At 43.6% G+C, this 17,518-nt stretch overlaps 1 protein-coding gene across 3 annotated transcripts in view; it reads right to left on the bottom strand.

The window, feature by feature from the left end:
- LOC132819314 (uncharacterized) overlaps window positions 1-17,046 on the bottom strand; it is a 36,046-nt gene extending 19,000 nt beyond the window's left edge. For all 3 annotated transcript variants that reach the window (XM_060830764.1, XM_060830765.1, XM_060830766.1), the window contains exons 1-3: window positions 16,912-17,046; window positions 11,701-12,051; window positions 2,005-2,349 (exon numbers count right to left, since the gene is read on the bottom strand). In XM_060830764.1, the coding sequence (XP_060686747.1) occupies window positions 2,005-2,349; window positions 11,701-12,051; window positions 16,912-16,963 (748 nt within the window). In that variant the 5' untranslated portion in view covers window positions 16,964-17,046. The remainder of the gene's footprint in view (window positions 1-2,004; window positions 2,350-11,700; window positions 12,052-16,911) is intronic.
- Window positions 17,047-17,518: the final 472 nt, after the last annotated feature.

Here is a 17,518-nt window from a genome sequence, read left to right as displayed (position 1 = left end):
GTAAAAATGTGTTCTTTTGTTGTCTATCTCAAAATGAACAGCTTCCCATTTCCCTGTTACTCTATTTGTCAACATTTTCCCACTTATTTAACCAAACAATATCTCTTTATAAACTGTTTATATCCCTCTGTCAAACTGCCTTTCCACATATTTTTTCTGTCATTTGGAAATTTGGCTAAAGTACATGCACTTCCTTCTGCCCAGTCAATCATATATATTTTAAACAGTTGTGGTCCCTTCACTGATGCCTGTGAAACCCCCCCATCAATCTGACAAAAAAGCCCTTCTCACCACTCCCTGTTTTCTGCTCATTTCCCAATTCTCTATTCACACCAATGACCACGACCATGGGCTGTTCTCTGAATACTTAACCTTTTGGGAGGTACTTTGTCAAATGCTTTCTGAGAGTCCAAATATAACACATCCACTGGTTACCCTCTATCTATCCTCATCATGTCTTGCTCAAAAATCTCTGATAAATTAGGAAGACAAGATTTCCCTTTCCACAAAGCCCTTGTTGACTCTGCTTTATTAGACAATGTTTGTGGTATCTTCCTGTGTATTTTTCCAAGAAACTAACGCATGCCATTGATTGTAAATTATGTTGGGACCTCTTGAGGTTCTGAAAAGTGCTGTTTAAAAATATTATTTTAGTTTATCCGTGTTCTTCTTCTTAAATTACTCTTGAAAGACTGGGACAATGCTGAGAAGAATTTGCAATGGAGTCTCACTGTTGTGATGCAAGGTGTGTGAGTGTGTGGACAACTGTGACTATGTGGTGTCCCAGATACTGAGGTAGAGAAAATAGCGAATTGGAGGAATGGTGCTGAGCAAATTCATAGGGTCATTGATAAATTGGTCCAATGGGCAAACACCCGACAAGATGAAGCTAAGTGGAGAGAAATGGGAGGTAATGTATTTCTATATGGGAAGCACAGAGAGATACTACAGGCTCAATGGTACAATGTTGAGGGGAGTACAGGAGCAGAGGGACCTTGGCATTCAATGCATGGTCCTCTGAAGGTGGCCAAGTAAGTTCAAGTAGTTGTTCAGAAGGCTAATAGGATCTCTGGGTTTATAGAGAGAAGCACAGGGTATAAAAGCAAGGAAGTGATACGACTACTCTACAAATCATTGGTCAGGCCATATTTAGAGCGCTTTGTTCAGTTCTGGGCAATTTGTTTAAGGAAGGATGTTAATGCCATGGAGAGAATTCTATGATTCTATTTATCATGGATTTGGGAATACAAGCGATAATTTCTAAGTTTGCAGATTACTCAGAAATTTCATAAATGATAGAATAGTAACTGACCATCCAAGGCAAAGCAGGTGCTTTTTTGACGCCACTTCTACAAGTGTCCAGTCCTTCAATCACCAATGCTCAGCAGCAGCAGTGAGTATTATTTACAAGATGTACTGCAAAAATTCACAAATATGCTATAACAGGACCTTCCTAACCCATGACCACTTCTATCTAGAGAGACAAGGGCAGCAGACACATCGGAACCACACCAGCTCCATGGTCTCCTCCAAGCTACACACCATTCTGACTTGGAAATATTTTGCAGTTCCTTCAGTGTCACTCAGTCAAAATAATACAATTCCCTCCCTAAGGTCATTGTGGGTCTCCCCCCAGCACACGGACTGCAGCAGTTCAAGATGGCAGCTCAGCACCACATTTTCATGGGCAACTAGGGACAGGCAATAAATGCTGATCCAGCCAGTGAGATCCATATCCTACAAGTTAATTAATATTTTAAAAAAGTATTTCCATTGAGTTTGAGAAGCTAGTTGATTCTGATCAAAGGAGAAATTGTGAAAGAAGATGAATTCCTCAATGTCATGCCCAGGGAAGATTCACAGCTCCATGGAATATGGGTCAGAGATAAGCTGACAACATCACAACTCCAAGTCTCCAATCCTGTCTCCTCTATAGTGGGAATACTGTTACTGAGTTCACTGTTTTGATGCCATTTTGTTTCAAACAATTTTTTATATACTTACCTGTTACAGTCAGCTGGGTTCCATTCCCACTGATATCTCCCCACACTCTACAGTAATAGACCGCAGTGTCACTGGGCTGCAGATTTGTGATGGTCAGAATGAAGCTGTTATTGGAGGGGTCTCTAGAAGACTGGAATCGCTCAGTGAATCCTTGGCTCCATTGTGTGATGTTCCTCACGTCATGTGTTAAAACCCTCTCCACGTTTTTCCCTGGTTGTTTGCGGTTCCAGTGAACATCAGTGTGTGTCACTGTGGCGTTCCTCATGGTGCACTGTAACTGGGCAGTGTGACCCTCGGTGACATGTTCCAGGCTCGGAGACTGGAGAAGGACTGGGGGATTTGCACCTTTAAGAGAAAATGTATGAATAAATTAAAATTAGCCTGAAGTCTGGTAAATATCTCAAATATCTAATAAAAACATATGAGTCCATGTTCATTTGGGTAATTTGTCAATTTATTATCAAGCAGCCCAATCTGGAAAACTCTGCCACTTCCTCGTCATTCACAAACTTGTTGCTTCTCCCTCCCTGGTCCCCAGTCACTGCAGAATCCTCCCAGTCTTCTCCCCACACTGCCTTCTTATTTCCTAATGACTCAGTCCCTGTTTATTTCTTCTTCAACACTCTCCATGAGCTTCCTTCATACTTTAAAATGCAGCTCACAGAACTCACTGTCATCAAAACCCTTCTCAAAAAGCTCCCCCAGATCTATTTGTACTCCCTGCTACTGCTGCTGCTGCTGATTCTTCATCAAATATCCAATCCTAATGCTCTCAAAGTGATCTTTTCAAATCCATACAGTCCAGCTCCCAACTGACAGCATTGAGCTTGAATCCTGCTGATCCATTGCTGGAGTCAGACACTGTCTCACTGGCTCCCAAATCACTGAATTGATCTTCCACCCTCAGCTTCCAAGTTCTGCAGAGCTTTGTCCCATCCAATCTCTAAAACCTTGTCCAGATCTAAAAACCCACAGTTCTTTGCTGCTCCAATGCTTGAATCTCATCCACTTCCTAACTCCCAACCGTCTTCAGCTGCCAGAGGCTCTTCTCTCAAACCTGTTCCATTAATCAGATTGCTCTCCAATTTGCAAATCTTTCGAAACCCTGCATTTTGACCAATATATGTGTCATTCTTCTGACATTTCACTTGTTGCCTCTGTTGGATTTGGCCCAATATATATTTTTGTGAAATACTTTGAGAGCAATTTTGTTTTTAGTGGTGTTATGAGGTTGAAGGTGTGTACTGTACCTTTAAGAGAGAACGAATGCTGTTCTGCTCTGAGAGTCTTACAAGCACCAGTGGTCTGTCTAGAAGATAGTCTCAAAGTGTACTGGAAAATTGAAACTATGTAACATTTGGCTGTGAAATGGATACCTAAGTTGGTTGCTGTTTTGACAACAATTTTAATTTAAAGAATCAGTTAAAATTATGCATCAGGATACTAAATCACATCTGAGTTTGAATTTATTGTTTTGACAGTCTCAAACCAATGAGACAATCTGATATTGGGGATATAAAAAAGGCAGGCAGTTTGAAAATCAGACAGAGCAACTGCCAAACCTCTCTATTGAAGGTACCTTTTTAGATGAAACATATTTGGAGTAAAAAGAAAGAAGACAGCCAAGGGCGACATTCAGCCAGAAGAAGGCACTCTCCGAAGACAACAGCTGCTGTGTGGTTTTGAAATTAATAAGCCTTTTATTGCAACAGCATATTGTTATAGAATTAGAGGCAGATAATAAGAAGTTCAGAGAAAGAGAGCTTAGAGTTGTGAATAATTATTGTTTAATGCTCACTTTTAGAGTTCAAGAATAAAACAATATTATTTTCATTAAATAGAAGAATTTGGGGTTTCACTGTCACTAATATTTTGACAGATTACATGACAAGTTGAGCTTTTCAGAGTGTTTGGTTTAATTAACAGACAGGCTCAATGCCGTGTTGTAACAGTTTCTGGGCACAGCTCTGAAATTTGAACAGGTTTAGACAGATCCGGTCTGAGAATTGGACAGATTTGACCAAATTTGCATTATGAAAGATCCCAGCAGATTTAAACACTTGCTAATTAGTGTCCTAGATCTTTAAATAAAACTTAGGTGAGACAGTTCATTTAATTTCAGTTACTTGAAGTTGGTTAAATTAAAAGTGAGAGAAATGGCTCTTAAGATTGCTAAAGAAGCTCTAGGGTTTAAGATGCTTGCCAAATTTGCGAAGAAAGTTTAGAAAATCAGGGGAAGGGCATACGTTTAGAATTAGCAAATAGGTTAGAATTAGGTTTAACCAGGGGCAAAAGGAGAGCTGAAATTGTAATGGAGTTAGTCAAGCACTTAGCTGTATCAGTGAAACAGAAAGTGCTGTAAAGTTAGAAAAACGTAAATTCAAATTGAGAGAAATGGAGTTAGAAGATAAAGAAAGGGAAAGAAGAACCATAAGAGAAGAAAGAGAGAGAGAGGAAAGAAGAGAGAAGAAAAAGAGAGAGAGGAAAAGATAAAAAGTGAGGAAAAAGAGAGAGAAGGTTCTTAACTGAGCAAACTAAGAGAGAAAAGGAAAGGAGAGAGAGGGAGAGAGAGAGAAGAAAGAGAGAAAGAAAGGGAGAGAGAATTTGCTAGTGATGTTTCTTCAGCGCTGTCAGCTGAGGGGTCAAGAGATTATGTAGATGCCAAAGAGGCTATTTTGAGTGCTTATGAATTGTTACCAGGGGTGTATAGATAGGGGTTCAGAAACATAAAGAAGGAACCATAAAGTTCGAAAGAATTAAACAGTCATTTTGATAGACGGGTGCGGGTCATAAAAATAGATTAGACCTATGAGGCTCTAAAAGAGATTATTCTGCTGGGGGAATTAAAAAACTCACTCTAGACATGATAAGAATTCATGTGGATGAATAGAAATCTCAGGAAGTGAGAAGAGTGGTGGAGATGGCAGATGGCATTGATGCCTAAGGCAAGCTTCCGGCAAGAATTTCATCCTATGAGGGATAGAAGTTGGGAGAAGGGGAGATCCGACACTACAAAACAGAGATTAGAGCACACTGGTAATCGTTTGCCACAGGTGAAAAATGAAGCCCAAGAGGGTGATAAGGAGGTGAAAGACCTCAAGTGTTTCAACTGTGCTACAGTGGGACATGTACAATCGAAGTGCTAGTCGTTAAAAGAAGGCACTGTGGGAAAAGATTTGGTAAAAGAGGCTAAGCCAGTGGCATTTGTGGAAATAGTAAAGGAAACCTGAAGAAGAGCCGAGTAGCTGCAGGAGTGTGCACAGACCTAGCAGGGGCTGGGTATTGAGTTAGTACCCGATCTCAATGAAGACTTTGTCTCTGTGGGTGGAGTTCATTCAGGAAGGACAGGGGGAGAAGAGCAAGAAGTTACAATTTTGAGAGATAGGGGATCTAATCAGTCTCTAATCATTCTTTAATCATAAGAGATGAATGTAGTTGTACTCTTTCTGACATGTTATCTGAGAGAGTGGTAATTTGTGGAATAGATCGACAGAAAGTTGGTATTCCCCTGTGAAAATCAGGTTGGAGAGCCAATTCAATTCTGGGGAATTAACAGTGGGAGTGATTGACAGATTGTCAGTTCCAGGAATACAGTTTGTTCTTGGGAACGATTTAGCAGGATCTGTTGTGGATAAGCCAAAGGAAGACCAGGGAAGTGAGGAGTTAAAAGAAAAATACATAGAACATAGAACAATCCAGCGCAGAATAGGCCCTTTGGCCTTCGATGTTGTGCTGACCTGTGAACTAATCTAAGCCCATCCCACGTAACTATCCCATCATCATCCATGTGCTTATCCAAGGATTGTTTAAATCTCCCTAATGTGGCTGAGTTAACTACATTGGCAGGCAGGGCAATCCATGCCCTTACCACTCTCTGAGTAAAGAACCAGTCTCTGACACCTGTCTTAAATCTATCACCCCTCAATTTGTAGCTTTGCCCCTTATACAAGCTGACGTTATCATCCTAGGAAAAAGATTTTCACTGCCTACCCTATCTAATTGCCTGATCATCCTGTATATCTCTATCAAATCCCCTCTTAGTCTTCTTCTCTCCAATGAGACCAGACCCAAGTCTCTCAGCCTTTCCTCATAAGACCTTCCTTCCAGACCAAGCAACACCCTGATAAATCTCCTCGGCACCTTTTCCATTGCCTCCACATTCTTCCTGTAATGGGGTGTCCAGAACTGAACACAAAATTCCAAGTCGGCCACACTAGCATTTTGTATAACCTCAGAGTGACATTACGGCTCCAGAACTCAGTCCCTCCACCAATGAGGCCTAACACACTGTATACCTTCTTAACAGCACTATCACCCTGGGTGGCAACTTTCAGGGATCTATGCACATGGACTCCAAGATCCCCCTGCACATCAACACCACCAAGTATCTTTCCATTGACCCAGTATTCTGCCTTCCTGTTATTCTTCCCAAAGTGAATCACCTCACATTTATCTGCATTGAACTCCATTTGCCACCTCTCAGCCCAATTCTGCAGTTTATCCAAGTCCCCCTGCAACCTGCAATATTCTTCCACAGTGTCCACTACTCCACCAATTTTAGTGTCATCTCTAAACTTACTAACCCATCCAACTATGCCTGTATCTAAATCAATTATAAAAATGATAAACCAATGTGGTCCCAAAACAGATCTTTGTAGCATACCATTAGTAACCGGACTCCAGGTTGAATATTTTCCATCAAACGCCACTCGCTGCCTTCTTACAGCAAGCCAATTTTTAATCCAAACTGCTAAATCACTCTCAATCCCAATCACATTATAATTGCCTGTGCCTCATTGATAACTTTTGCCCTGTGACATGTACCTATCCCTTTCCATCGCTAAATGAAACGTAACTGAACTATGGTCACTGTCTCCAAAGTGCTCACCTGCCACTAAATCAAACACCTGACCTGATTCATTACCAAGCACCAGATCCAGTGTGACCACCCCTCTTGTTGGCCCTGTGTCAGGAAACTGTGTCAGGAAACCCTCCTGTACACATTGGACAAAAACGGATCCGTCTGATGTATGAGAGTCGTAGCATTTCCAGTCAATGTTGGAGAAGTTAAAGTCCCCCATAATGACCACCCTGTTCCTTTCACTCCTACCCAGAATCGTTTTGCCGATCGTCTCCTGCGCATCCCTGGAATTCTGCAGAGCTGTATAAAAATCTCCCAGCAGTGTGACCTCTCCTGTTTCTAACGTCAGCCCATATGACCTCAGGAGACGAGTCCTTGTCAAAAGTTATTTAAGCGACCATTATACTGTCCTTGACTAACAAGGCCAAACCTTCCCCTCTTTTTCCACCTTCCCTGTTCTTAATGAAAGCTCTAATCCCTGGAACCTACAACGTTCTTTCCTGACCCTGCTCTATCCATGTTTCTGAAATGGCCACAACATCGAAGTCCCGGGTACCTATCCATGCTGCAAGCTCACCTACCTTATTTCGGATATTTCTGGTGTTGAAGTAAACACACTTCAAACCAGCTTACTGTCTGCCAGCACATTCCTGCGACCATGAAATCCTGTCCGTGTCTTCCGTACTCTCATCCTCCTGTGCACTGGAACTACACCTCAGTTCCCATCCCCCTGCTGAGCTAGCTTAAACCCACCTAAAGGTGATGTAATTTTAATGCGTGTCTTATTGGAACACTATATTGTTTTAGAGGTAGGCGCAAATAATAAGCACTTAAGAGAAGGGGGGGGCTAGCGTTGTGAATAATTGTTGTATAATATTGATCTTTAGAGTTAAAGAATAAATTGATATTATTTTCTTTAAATCGTGGAATTTGGGAGTTCTTTGTTGTAACAGTGGAGCTATTTCAATGCAGGTTGTTGTTGCCTCCACCTGTGATGTGTTTCAGGCGATTGAATTGAAGAGAAACCATTGAGTCTTTATGGTGACTCTCAAGCGGAAATCCATCACACTGATCCCACAGTGAGTGGATCCAGAATGTGAGCCAGACTCCCTGAATCTGTTTCAAACCAGTGAAAGGCATTGGAAAGGGAGGATCAAGGAACAGCAAGTCCCCAACCAGCCACAGGGACTGTCTCAGTGAACCCTGGGAAGTGGGACGGTCAACTGCTTTCCCAGTCTTTCCCTCCCATTTTTTTTCTGTCTTTATATGTATGCAAGAGGAGTTTAAAACAGAATTAGAATATTAAACAGTAGAGCGGTATATTGAAGGTTTGTAAGTGTTTATGAGTAGCTGCCATCCATTCATCTGCAATGAGTAGTGATTCTTGTGATGTTCTGGCACGTGGTCAGCGCTCTCTGTGATTCTGGTTCCAAAAAAGAGGTAAAAGTGGGATTTGTGTGCTTCTTAAAATCGTGACCATTTGTGATGCCTCCTGGATTAGTGGGTCATGATTTCTAGAGCTATACCAGGGAAGAGGAATAAGGTTAGGGGGCTTGGCCAGGGATGATTTGAAAGAGAAGCAGTGAGGATTTGGGTGTGGTCTTAGTGAACAAAGCAAGTGAAGAAAAGCATAAGGTTTGCTTCTGCATTGAAGTCTTGGCTCTGGAACTGGCAAAAGCTTTCCTACAGCTGGCATTGACAGTCTTCAAGGAACTTTCCAATCCTAGGTTGATTGAGTTGGTGAAAAAACCTTTACCTGACAGAACTGAGAAGGTGCAGACATTTGACGAACTGTCATGGCACTTGGTTTTAGAGGAAATTAACTGGAAAGGAAGTGATCTGGGGAGAAAAACATTAAAATCCAATGATATTGAGTTCATTTTCTATCAGCTTGAGTCTGAGGATAGATGTGAAATGAAAGCGTATGGTCTGGAGAAACTCTACAGGTCTGGCAGCATCTGTTTTTAGAGAATATGAGTTAACATTTCCCACTCTTCCTGCCTGCCATAGGGGTATCAGAGGAATTTACAGCTTAATGATCATCAACTCCCACAAAGAGAGGGAGCAAGTGACAGCGAGGGAGTGACAGGGAAGGAGTGAGTGAGAGGGAGCGAGCGACAAAAATGTGTCCGAAAACGTGCAGGTTAGGTGAATTGGCCATGCTAAATTGCCTGTAGTGTTCAGTGAAGGGGTAAATATAGGGGAATGGGTCTGGGTGGGTTGCTCTTCGGAGGGTCGGTGTGGACTTGTTGGGCCGAAGGGCCTTTTTCTACACTGTAGGGAATCTAAAATCTAAACTCATTTGGCCTTATTATGAATTATCTTCCTTGGCCATTGGTCCTGGAGTGGACTTGATCCTAGGGTGTCTGATTCAGAGGCAAGGACACTACCCATCACATCAGTCATAACAATGGTTTTGTTGCTAGAGGAATAGACTCCATGTGTATCTAAGCTGAACTTGTATCAGCCCTTTGTTCTCGTCCAATTGGAGTTCTGTTGCAGTTAAAATCATCATATAAAGGACACAGAACCATTGATGATGAAGCAAAATAGCTCTGCCAGCATGAAAACCGATCCATGAGTTACTTGTAACAGGGAAAGATGAAGAAGTTCAGGGAATTCTCACATCACCATGCCGTTATGATCCCAGCAGATTAGAACTCTGGATAAGACAGAACTCAAAATGAAATCAGGCCCAATAGGTTGTGTTTCTTTTAGCTGAATTGTTGGTAATTCACTGAATGAAGATACACAAGCCTGTTAATTTTCTTTTCAACAATAAAACAGGAATTTATTTCACAATACAAAAGAAAAATTAAAATAAATCAATCCAATTTTTATCTAAAGCTACAAGACATTACAAAAGATCTAAAACCCAAAGCAAAGCCAATTCTGTTTCTTTAATATTCTTTCGGGAAAGAAACTGCTGTCTTTATCTGCTCTGGCATACATGTGACTCCAGACACACAACAATGTGGTTGACTCCCATCTACCCTCTGTCTCATTTGACTGGGTGTTAATGCTCGCTGAACCAACCCTGTGCTCTCATCCCATGAATGAATTAAATAAAAGTCCCCTCCCCACTCCCTGACTTGCTCCCCTCTTCCCCCACTCCACATCTGAACCCTTTCCCACCTGGCACACTTGCATCTGTCACTCTAACCCCGTCCTAGTTGGTATCCTACTGAGCTGGTACTCTCACCCCTGGCATCCTACTTACTCCATCCCTTTACCAGTCTGGCTTCCTACCCTCCCAGCACTGAACCCTCACACTTAGCTGATGTCCTTACATTTTAACAGCAGCTGCTAAAGTGGCTGCCTGTGATTCTTTACATTTCAACCTCAAATTACATTGAGGGCTTCCTTTTGAATTGCAGAAGGTGGCAGCTGACAGCTGTAACATTGGAGTCTGCTGTTAGACTTCCTGTGACATTCTGTGCTCCACAAGAACTGTCAGAATAGAATTACGGGTCTGCATTTCTGAAGGAGTCCTGATTGAAATCTCCTCTTAGTTTTGTGGTGTTCCCTCTAATTGTAGAAAAATGAAGTGTTGGAATGGTAATTAGAGAGAGATTACCCCTCACTGGAAAATCCAACCCCGTGAGATTAGGCTTTCTCAGTCTTTTAATAAACTGCAGATTCTGAAGCAGACCCTCCTGTGGAAGTGTCACTAACTAAGCTTTTACATGGGGATAACAAAGCTTTCTCTGAACTGCCCCATTCTTCCATCAAGGAGAGAAATCGTATTGACTTCAGACCCCAGCCGGTTCTTCTCCAAAACTGCTTTAAAATCATGTACAGGATTACAGGATTTTACTGTACATCCTCTTTCACTGTCACTCAGCCTCACTCGTTCCCTCCCTGTCACTCCCTTTCTGTCATTCACGATCTCCCTGTCACTCCCTCTCTATCATTCCCTCTCTATCACTCCCTCTCTATCACTCCCTCCGTTTCTGTCACTCCCTCTCTGCCACTCACTCTCTCTCTCAGTCCCTCTCTCTCACTTCCTCTCTCTCTGTCACTTGCTCCTTCTCTGACACTTGCTCTCTCCTTGTCACTCCCTGTCTGTCACTTGTTCCCTTCCTGTCACTCCCTCTCTGTCACTCGCTCCTTCTCTGTCACTCGCTCCATCTCTGTCACTCGCTCCATATCACTTGCTCCCTCTCTGTCACTCTCTCCCTCTCTTTCATTCCCTCCCTCTCACTTGCTCTTTCTCTGTTACTCACACCCTACGTGTCACTCCCTCTCTGTCACTCATTTTCTGTCACTCCTTCTCGATCACTCGCATCCTCCCTGTCTCTCCCACTTTCTCACTCTCTCTGTCACTCCCTCTCTGTCACTTGCTCCCTCTCTGTCACTCCCTGTCACTCCGTTCCTCTGTCACTCCCTCCCTCTGTCACTCCCTCCCTCTACCTCTCTGTCTATGTAACTCCCTCTCTGTCACTCCCTCCCTGTCACTCGCTCCCTCCATGTCACCGGCTCCCTCTCTGTCACTCCCTCCCTGTCATCTGCTCCCTTTCTGTCACTCCTTCCTTGTCCACCACTCTATCACTCGTTCCCTCTTTGTCACTCCCTCCCTGTCACTGCCTGACTGACTGGCAGGAGCCAGGGGAATGGTCTGTGATCCAGGGCAGTGAGCCGACTGCTGCTTTTGCTGGGGTCAGGGTTTGGGAAGGAATGGGCTGAGAACCCGGGGGAGGGGCCAAGAGGTTGTGGAGGGGGTTGAGTTCGGGGCCTGGGTCTGTTATAAAGTTTATAAAATGTTAAATTAAACAAGATGCTTCCATGGTGAAATCACAGGCAATCAAATGAATACTGTATTAGAGAATACTTACTGGTCACATTCAGCCGGGTCCCTTTCCCAAAGACGTTCCCCCAAATCTGACAGATGTAGGTATTGGTGTCACTGAGCTGCAGCTCTGTGATGGTCAGAATGTAGCTGTTACTGGTCACATTTCTGGAAAGCTGAAACCGCTCAGAGAATCCTCTCGATCGGTAAACACGGCCGCCCACATAATGACTCAGTATGACCGGCCAGCGTCGGGAATGGTGCCAGTGTACATTATATCTGTCCACGGTGTAATTGACATTGCTGCTTCGCAAGTCACAGCGAAATGTCACTGTCCCACCCTCAGGCACTGTCACTGCTTCAGGGGATTGGATAAGAACTGTCCTTGTATCCTGACCTGTGAATAGAAAATAACTGAGATCAGAACAGATGAGAAACCTCAAAATAATCACCTGGAAACGAAGCCATGACAAAATCTCCTGGATATAATCAACAGTTGTTGTGGATTCCAGCCACTAATTAGAAACCAAATTGTTTTGGACAACACCTGAGCTTTGCTCTTTCGTGTTATATCGTACTGACCAACAGCTTCAGAGAGTAATTTGTGCTCAAGGATGTGGAGTGGGACTCGGACAGTGAGACCATAAAATAGAGGAGCAAAATTAGGCCATTCAGTCCATCATATCTGCACCACTATTTGATTACAATTGATATTTTTCTCAATCCCATTCTCCTGCGTTTTCCTTCTAACCCTTGCTCCCCTTACTAATCAGGACCCTATCCATCTTTATCACAGGGTGTTCCATTAGCCATTTTCCAGTCCTCTGAGTCCCTCCCTGACTCGGGTGATTCCTGAAAGATCACCACCATCTCCTCTACAATCTCCTCAGCTATCTCATGGAGTGAAACAGCCTGGAAACACACTCTTTGGTCCAGCCAGTCCATCCGATCAAAATCCCAAATGAACCAGTCCCACCTGCCTGTGCCTGGCTCAGATTCCTCCAAACCTTTTCATTCATGCACCTGTATAAATATTTTTTAAATGTTGTAACGGTCCCCACATGCACCACTTCCTCTGGAAGTGCATTCCATGCCCAAACCACTCTCTGTGTTAAAGACTTGCCCCCATGTCTTTCTAAAATCTTTTTGAAATCTCCTTCGGAACTTTGCACTGTACTCCATCTGGTCTGGGTGATTTATTCTCTTTCAGACCGTTCAGCTTCCCCAGCCCCTTCTGCTACACTCACCTCTGCCCCTGGATCCTCTTGAAGTTCTGGCTGGAGTCAGGGATGAACAAAAGCAAAGTAAAAAGCAGACGATATGGAGAAGATGAGTGGGAAACGAGAGGACTGGGAGATCTTTAAACACCAGCAGAACATAACTGAAAGAGTAACAAAGTGGAGAAGATGAAAGATGTGAGCACGCTATCTAGCAGTGAAAAGAGGATTGCAATAGATTTTTTTAGAGATTTGAAAGGTAAGAGCAAGACAACAAATGTCATTTGACCACGGCATAATGAGGGTACTGTCAGTCATGTTTGCCTCATCCTCTGCTGAGTATGTTCCATCTTCCTTGGGATGAATTCCTGCTGTGCCTCCCAAATTCCCCAGAAACCCTGCCATTGCTGTTCCACCATCATCCCTTCTGAATTCCCTTCCAATCAACTCTGGCCAGCTCCTCCCTCACATCTTTGTATTAATCTTTGCTCAGTTGTAATCCTGTTACATGTGATTCAATCATCTCTTTCTCAAACTGCCATGTGAATTCTGTTGTATCATGGTCACTGGTCCTCGGGATTCCTTGACCTTGAACTCCTGAATCAAGTCTGCCTCATTACATTTGTACTGCACCACCTGAGAGACACAGGATGAGGGCTTAAGGGCTGCAACAATTGGGAGGATCCACTTCGGGGCCAGGGTGGAGTTGAGGATGGGGAATAGTAAATGGTTTCATGTTGTGGATGGGCTGAATCTCCAAACGAAGAGCAGGGTGAGCTCAGCCGGGAGCACTGCAGCTCCCTCTAGCCCTAATGACCTTTCCTCCAACGATAGGTCAGAAATAGGAATGTTCACCAATGATTGTACAATGTTCAGCACCATTTGTGACTCCTCAGACACTGAAGCAGTCCATGTTGAAATGCAGCAAAGTCTGGACAATAACCAGGTTTGGGCTGACGTGTGATAAGTAAAACTGCCAGGCAGTGAGCCCCATCTCGAATAAGAGACAATCTCATCGTTGTGTCTTAACATTCAATGGTATCACCATGACACAATCCCCCACTATCAATATCGAGGAGTTATCGATGACCAGAAATGTATCTGCACTCATCATGCAAACACAGGGGCTACAAGTGCAGGTCAGAGTAACTGATCTGACTTCTCAAAGACTGTCCACCACCTGCAGGCCCCATGTCAGGAGTGTGGTGGATGACTTGCCTGGATGGGCGCAGTGCCAACAACACCCAAGAAGCTTGACACCATCCAGGATGAAGCAGCCCCTTGATTGGTATCACATTCACAACTGTCCACTCCACCAACGATGCACAAACACAGCAGTGTGTACACTCTGTCACAGAGCTCCCTGCCCTGAGAGAGACACTGGGCAGGAGAAGGTCAGCTCCAGGAACACAGTGACAGATACACTTTATTCTGGAAGGGGACACTTAGGAAGAACATAACTCCATGGAGATGGGGGAGAGGGGAGAGGACATGCTGACTGAGAATGTAACAAGCAAAGGAAAGGGAAGGAATGGGTTCACAATCTGTCGGAGTTGAACTCAGTGTTGAGCTCAAAATTGTAAATGAGAATTTCTGGGGAAAGGTCACTGGAGCTGAAACGTCAGCTTTGACTCATCTCTACAAATGCTGCCAGACCTGTGGAGCGTTTCCAGCAAATTCTGTTTCTGATTTCCAGCATCCACAGTAACTTTAGTTTTTATCAATTTCCTCTCATCCACCTTCTCTCCAGAGAGAACAGCCCCAACGTCTTCAATCTGTCCTCATCGCTGAATTTCCTCATCCCTCAAACCAGTTTCAGAAATCACTTTTACATTCGCTCTCCAAAGCAGTCACATCCTTCCTGTGGTGTGGGACCTATAACTGCACACAATACTTCAGCTGGGAATGAACAAGGGTCTTGTATAAGTTCCACAGCAGCTCCCTGCTCTTGTACAGACAGACGGAGAGTGAGGTTAATAAAGCAGGCAGTGTCCTCGGAGTGTGCAGGAAGTGATTGACCAGAATGATTCGAGGGATGAGGAACTTCAGCGATGCAGAGAGATTGAAGACGTTGGGAACTTTCTCTCTGGAGAGAAGGCAGGATGAGAGGAAAATCTGATTGAGATTTTCAAAATCATGATCAGGCTGGACAGAGTAGATAGGGAGAAGGGGTTTCTGCCTGTAAAAGGAACAAGAACAAGAGGGGCATAGGTTTAAAGTGATCTGCAAACGAAGGAAATGTGATCCTGCCTGGAAATGTAGTGGAGGCAGGTTCACCTGAGCCTTTCAAGAGGAGATTCATTACAGATTTGGACTGAAATGGTCTGCAGGGATACAGGGAAAACAGAGGAGATTGGCACAAGGTAACGATGATTGTTTGAAGAGCTGGTACAGACACAATGGGCAGGATGGCCTCCTTCTGTGCTGTAATAATTCTCTGATTCTGCTCTTTCCCCTTGAGTCTACACTCGTTCCCATCCCCATACCATCCTGGCCCTGATCCACACAACTCCCTCCACCCATTGTCCAAGCTCCTGTTTCTGGAACATTCAATAACTCCCTTCCCCTGAAACCATTTGCTACCACAGCCCTACAATTCAATTCATCCACATTTCACTACCTCCTATCACTAATATCTAGTATCCAGTTCCCTCAGTCTAACCCAATGACCCCACAGTGGAATGGACAGACCCAGCAATGAGATCTATCCCTCTCCCACCATACTCGACCAGAGACCCACATACCTCCGCATGATCTATTTTAATTTCGACAAAGTGTTTGACAAGGTGCAACACTGGAGGCTGCCAAATAATGTCATAGCCCATAGTGTTAGGAGCAAGGTACTGGTATGGAGAGGGACTGCAGCTGGCAGAAGGCAGAGAGTAAGGCTAAAGGATGTTAACCAGTGACTAATGGAGTCCCACAAGAGTCAATGAAGGTCCATAGTTGTTCATGTTATACATTATTGATACGGTCATCGTAACTGAGGGCATTGCTGCTATGGTTGCAGATAACACAAAGCTATATGGTGGGACAGGTAGTGTTGAAGAAGTGAGGAGGCTGCAGCTTGATGTGGACAGGCTAAAAGCGTGAGTAAAGAAGTGGCGGATCGAATACAGTGTTGGAAAGTGTGAGGTTATGCACTTTGGTAGGAAGAATAGATGCATAGACTACGTTTTAAGAAGGAAAAGGCTTCAGAAATCTGAAGCTTAAAGTGATTTTGGAATCGTAGTTCAGGATTCCCTTAAGGTTAACATCCAGGTTCAGTTTACGGTTAGGAAGGCAAATGCAGTGTTGGCGTTCATTTCAAGAGGGCTGGAATACAAGAGCAGGGGTGTAGTGTTGAGGCTGTATAAGGCACTGGTCAGACTGCATTTGGAACATTATGAACAGTTTCAGCCCTCCAGCTCAGGAAAGATATGTTAGCATTTGAGGGACTTGCAGTAAACTCACTGGATTATGAGCCAGGCAGGACGATGTCAGATTTCTGAAGCACTCTTTGTCTGAGCAGTTCAAGTTTGCATCCTATTGGTTTGTCGACTCGCGGAGGGGCACACTGACTGGTTGAACATCCCAGTTCCTTCTCAATCATCTCTTTTGGATTATTAAGGCAATTCCCCAGTTCCTATCCATTCCCCCAAGGCATTACCCTACTGTTTTAGTGAAAGTAGGAAACATAAAAGTATCACAGAATCACATCGCGTATTGAGGAGTCTATTTGATGGACAGATACTGAAGGTTCATTTACTTTGCCATAACTTGGTGATTTTTAAAAGTTCAATGCTCCAGTCAGAAGCTTTGTGCAGAGCTGACATGGGATTCTGAAATGACAGACACTGGCGTCCAGGAGTGGGACAACTAGACAGCATTGTTCAATGTCACATCTCACACTGTATGTTCCCATTGCACTGTGAGAAAGCCCAATTTCACCTGAAATAGGAAATCGTGAATTACAAAATAACAGCTCAAACACCAGCACACAATCCAAAAATGAAACTCAAACAAGAACTCTATGGAAACAATTCCAAGCATTTACTTACCCACAGTGACAGAGAGCATTAGAAATAAGACAAATAATTTCTGTAAAAACATTTCAAATAAAGGTATTTTTTCAATTGCTGTCCTATCTCAGACTGTGTTGTAATGTTGCTGTTTCAGGGTCTCCGTAACATGGAATGCTTTGAGGTTTTTGCATAAAGTACAGCACAGAAAGAGGAAGGAGGAACTGGGCTGACCAACAATGAAAGAATTTACTGCAAATGTATTGACACATTCCAGATCAGCAGTGAGACTATGCTTCCTGTTTATGTCCTTCCCTCCGGCCGCAAGTGAGCTACTGAGGTGTGAGGTTGAGTTCCACAGTGAATAGGTTCAGCATTACAAGCACAGTACTAGCAGCAAAGTGGTGTCCACACTTGTGTCCATTCATATCCCTAACATGAACTGTGTCTCTGGTAGGAATTATCCCGCAAGGTAACCTTGTCTCCTACAGGAACCATGAAGACTGAGATTTGTCACAGGTTTCTGACTTTCTCCCATTAGGACCCTTTACAGAAATAGCAGCCCAAGGGGAAAGCAACATTAATGCTGTATGAAAGGAGACTGCTAATTGGGTTGAACGTGGATTCTGATTGGTGGAAGTATTGC

This window comes from Hemiscyllium ocellatum, chromosome 10, assembly GCF_020745735.1.
Source record: "Hemiscyllium ocellatum isolate sHemOce1 chromosome 10, sHemOce1.pat.X.cur, whole genome shotgun sequence".
Taxonomy (NCBI): Eukaryota; Metazoa; Chordata; class Chondrichthyes; order Orectolobiformes; family Hemiscylliidae; genus Hemiscyllium; species Hemiscyllium ocellatum.
Note: the sequence above shows the minus strand (reverse complement) of the source record. Positions and strands in the feature narration are given on the sequence as shown.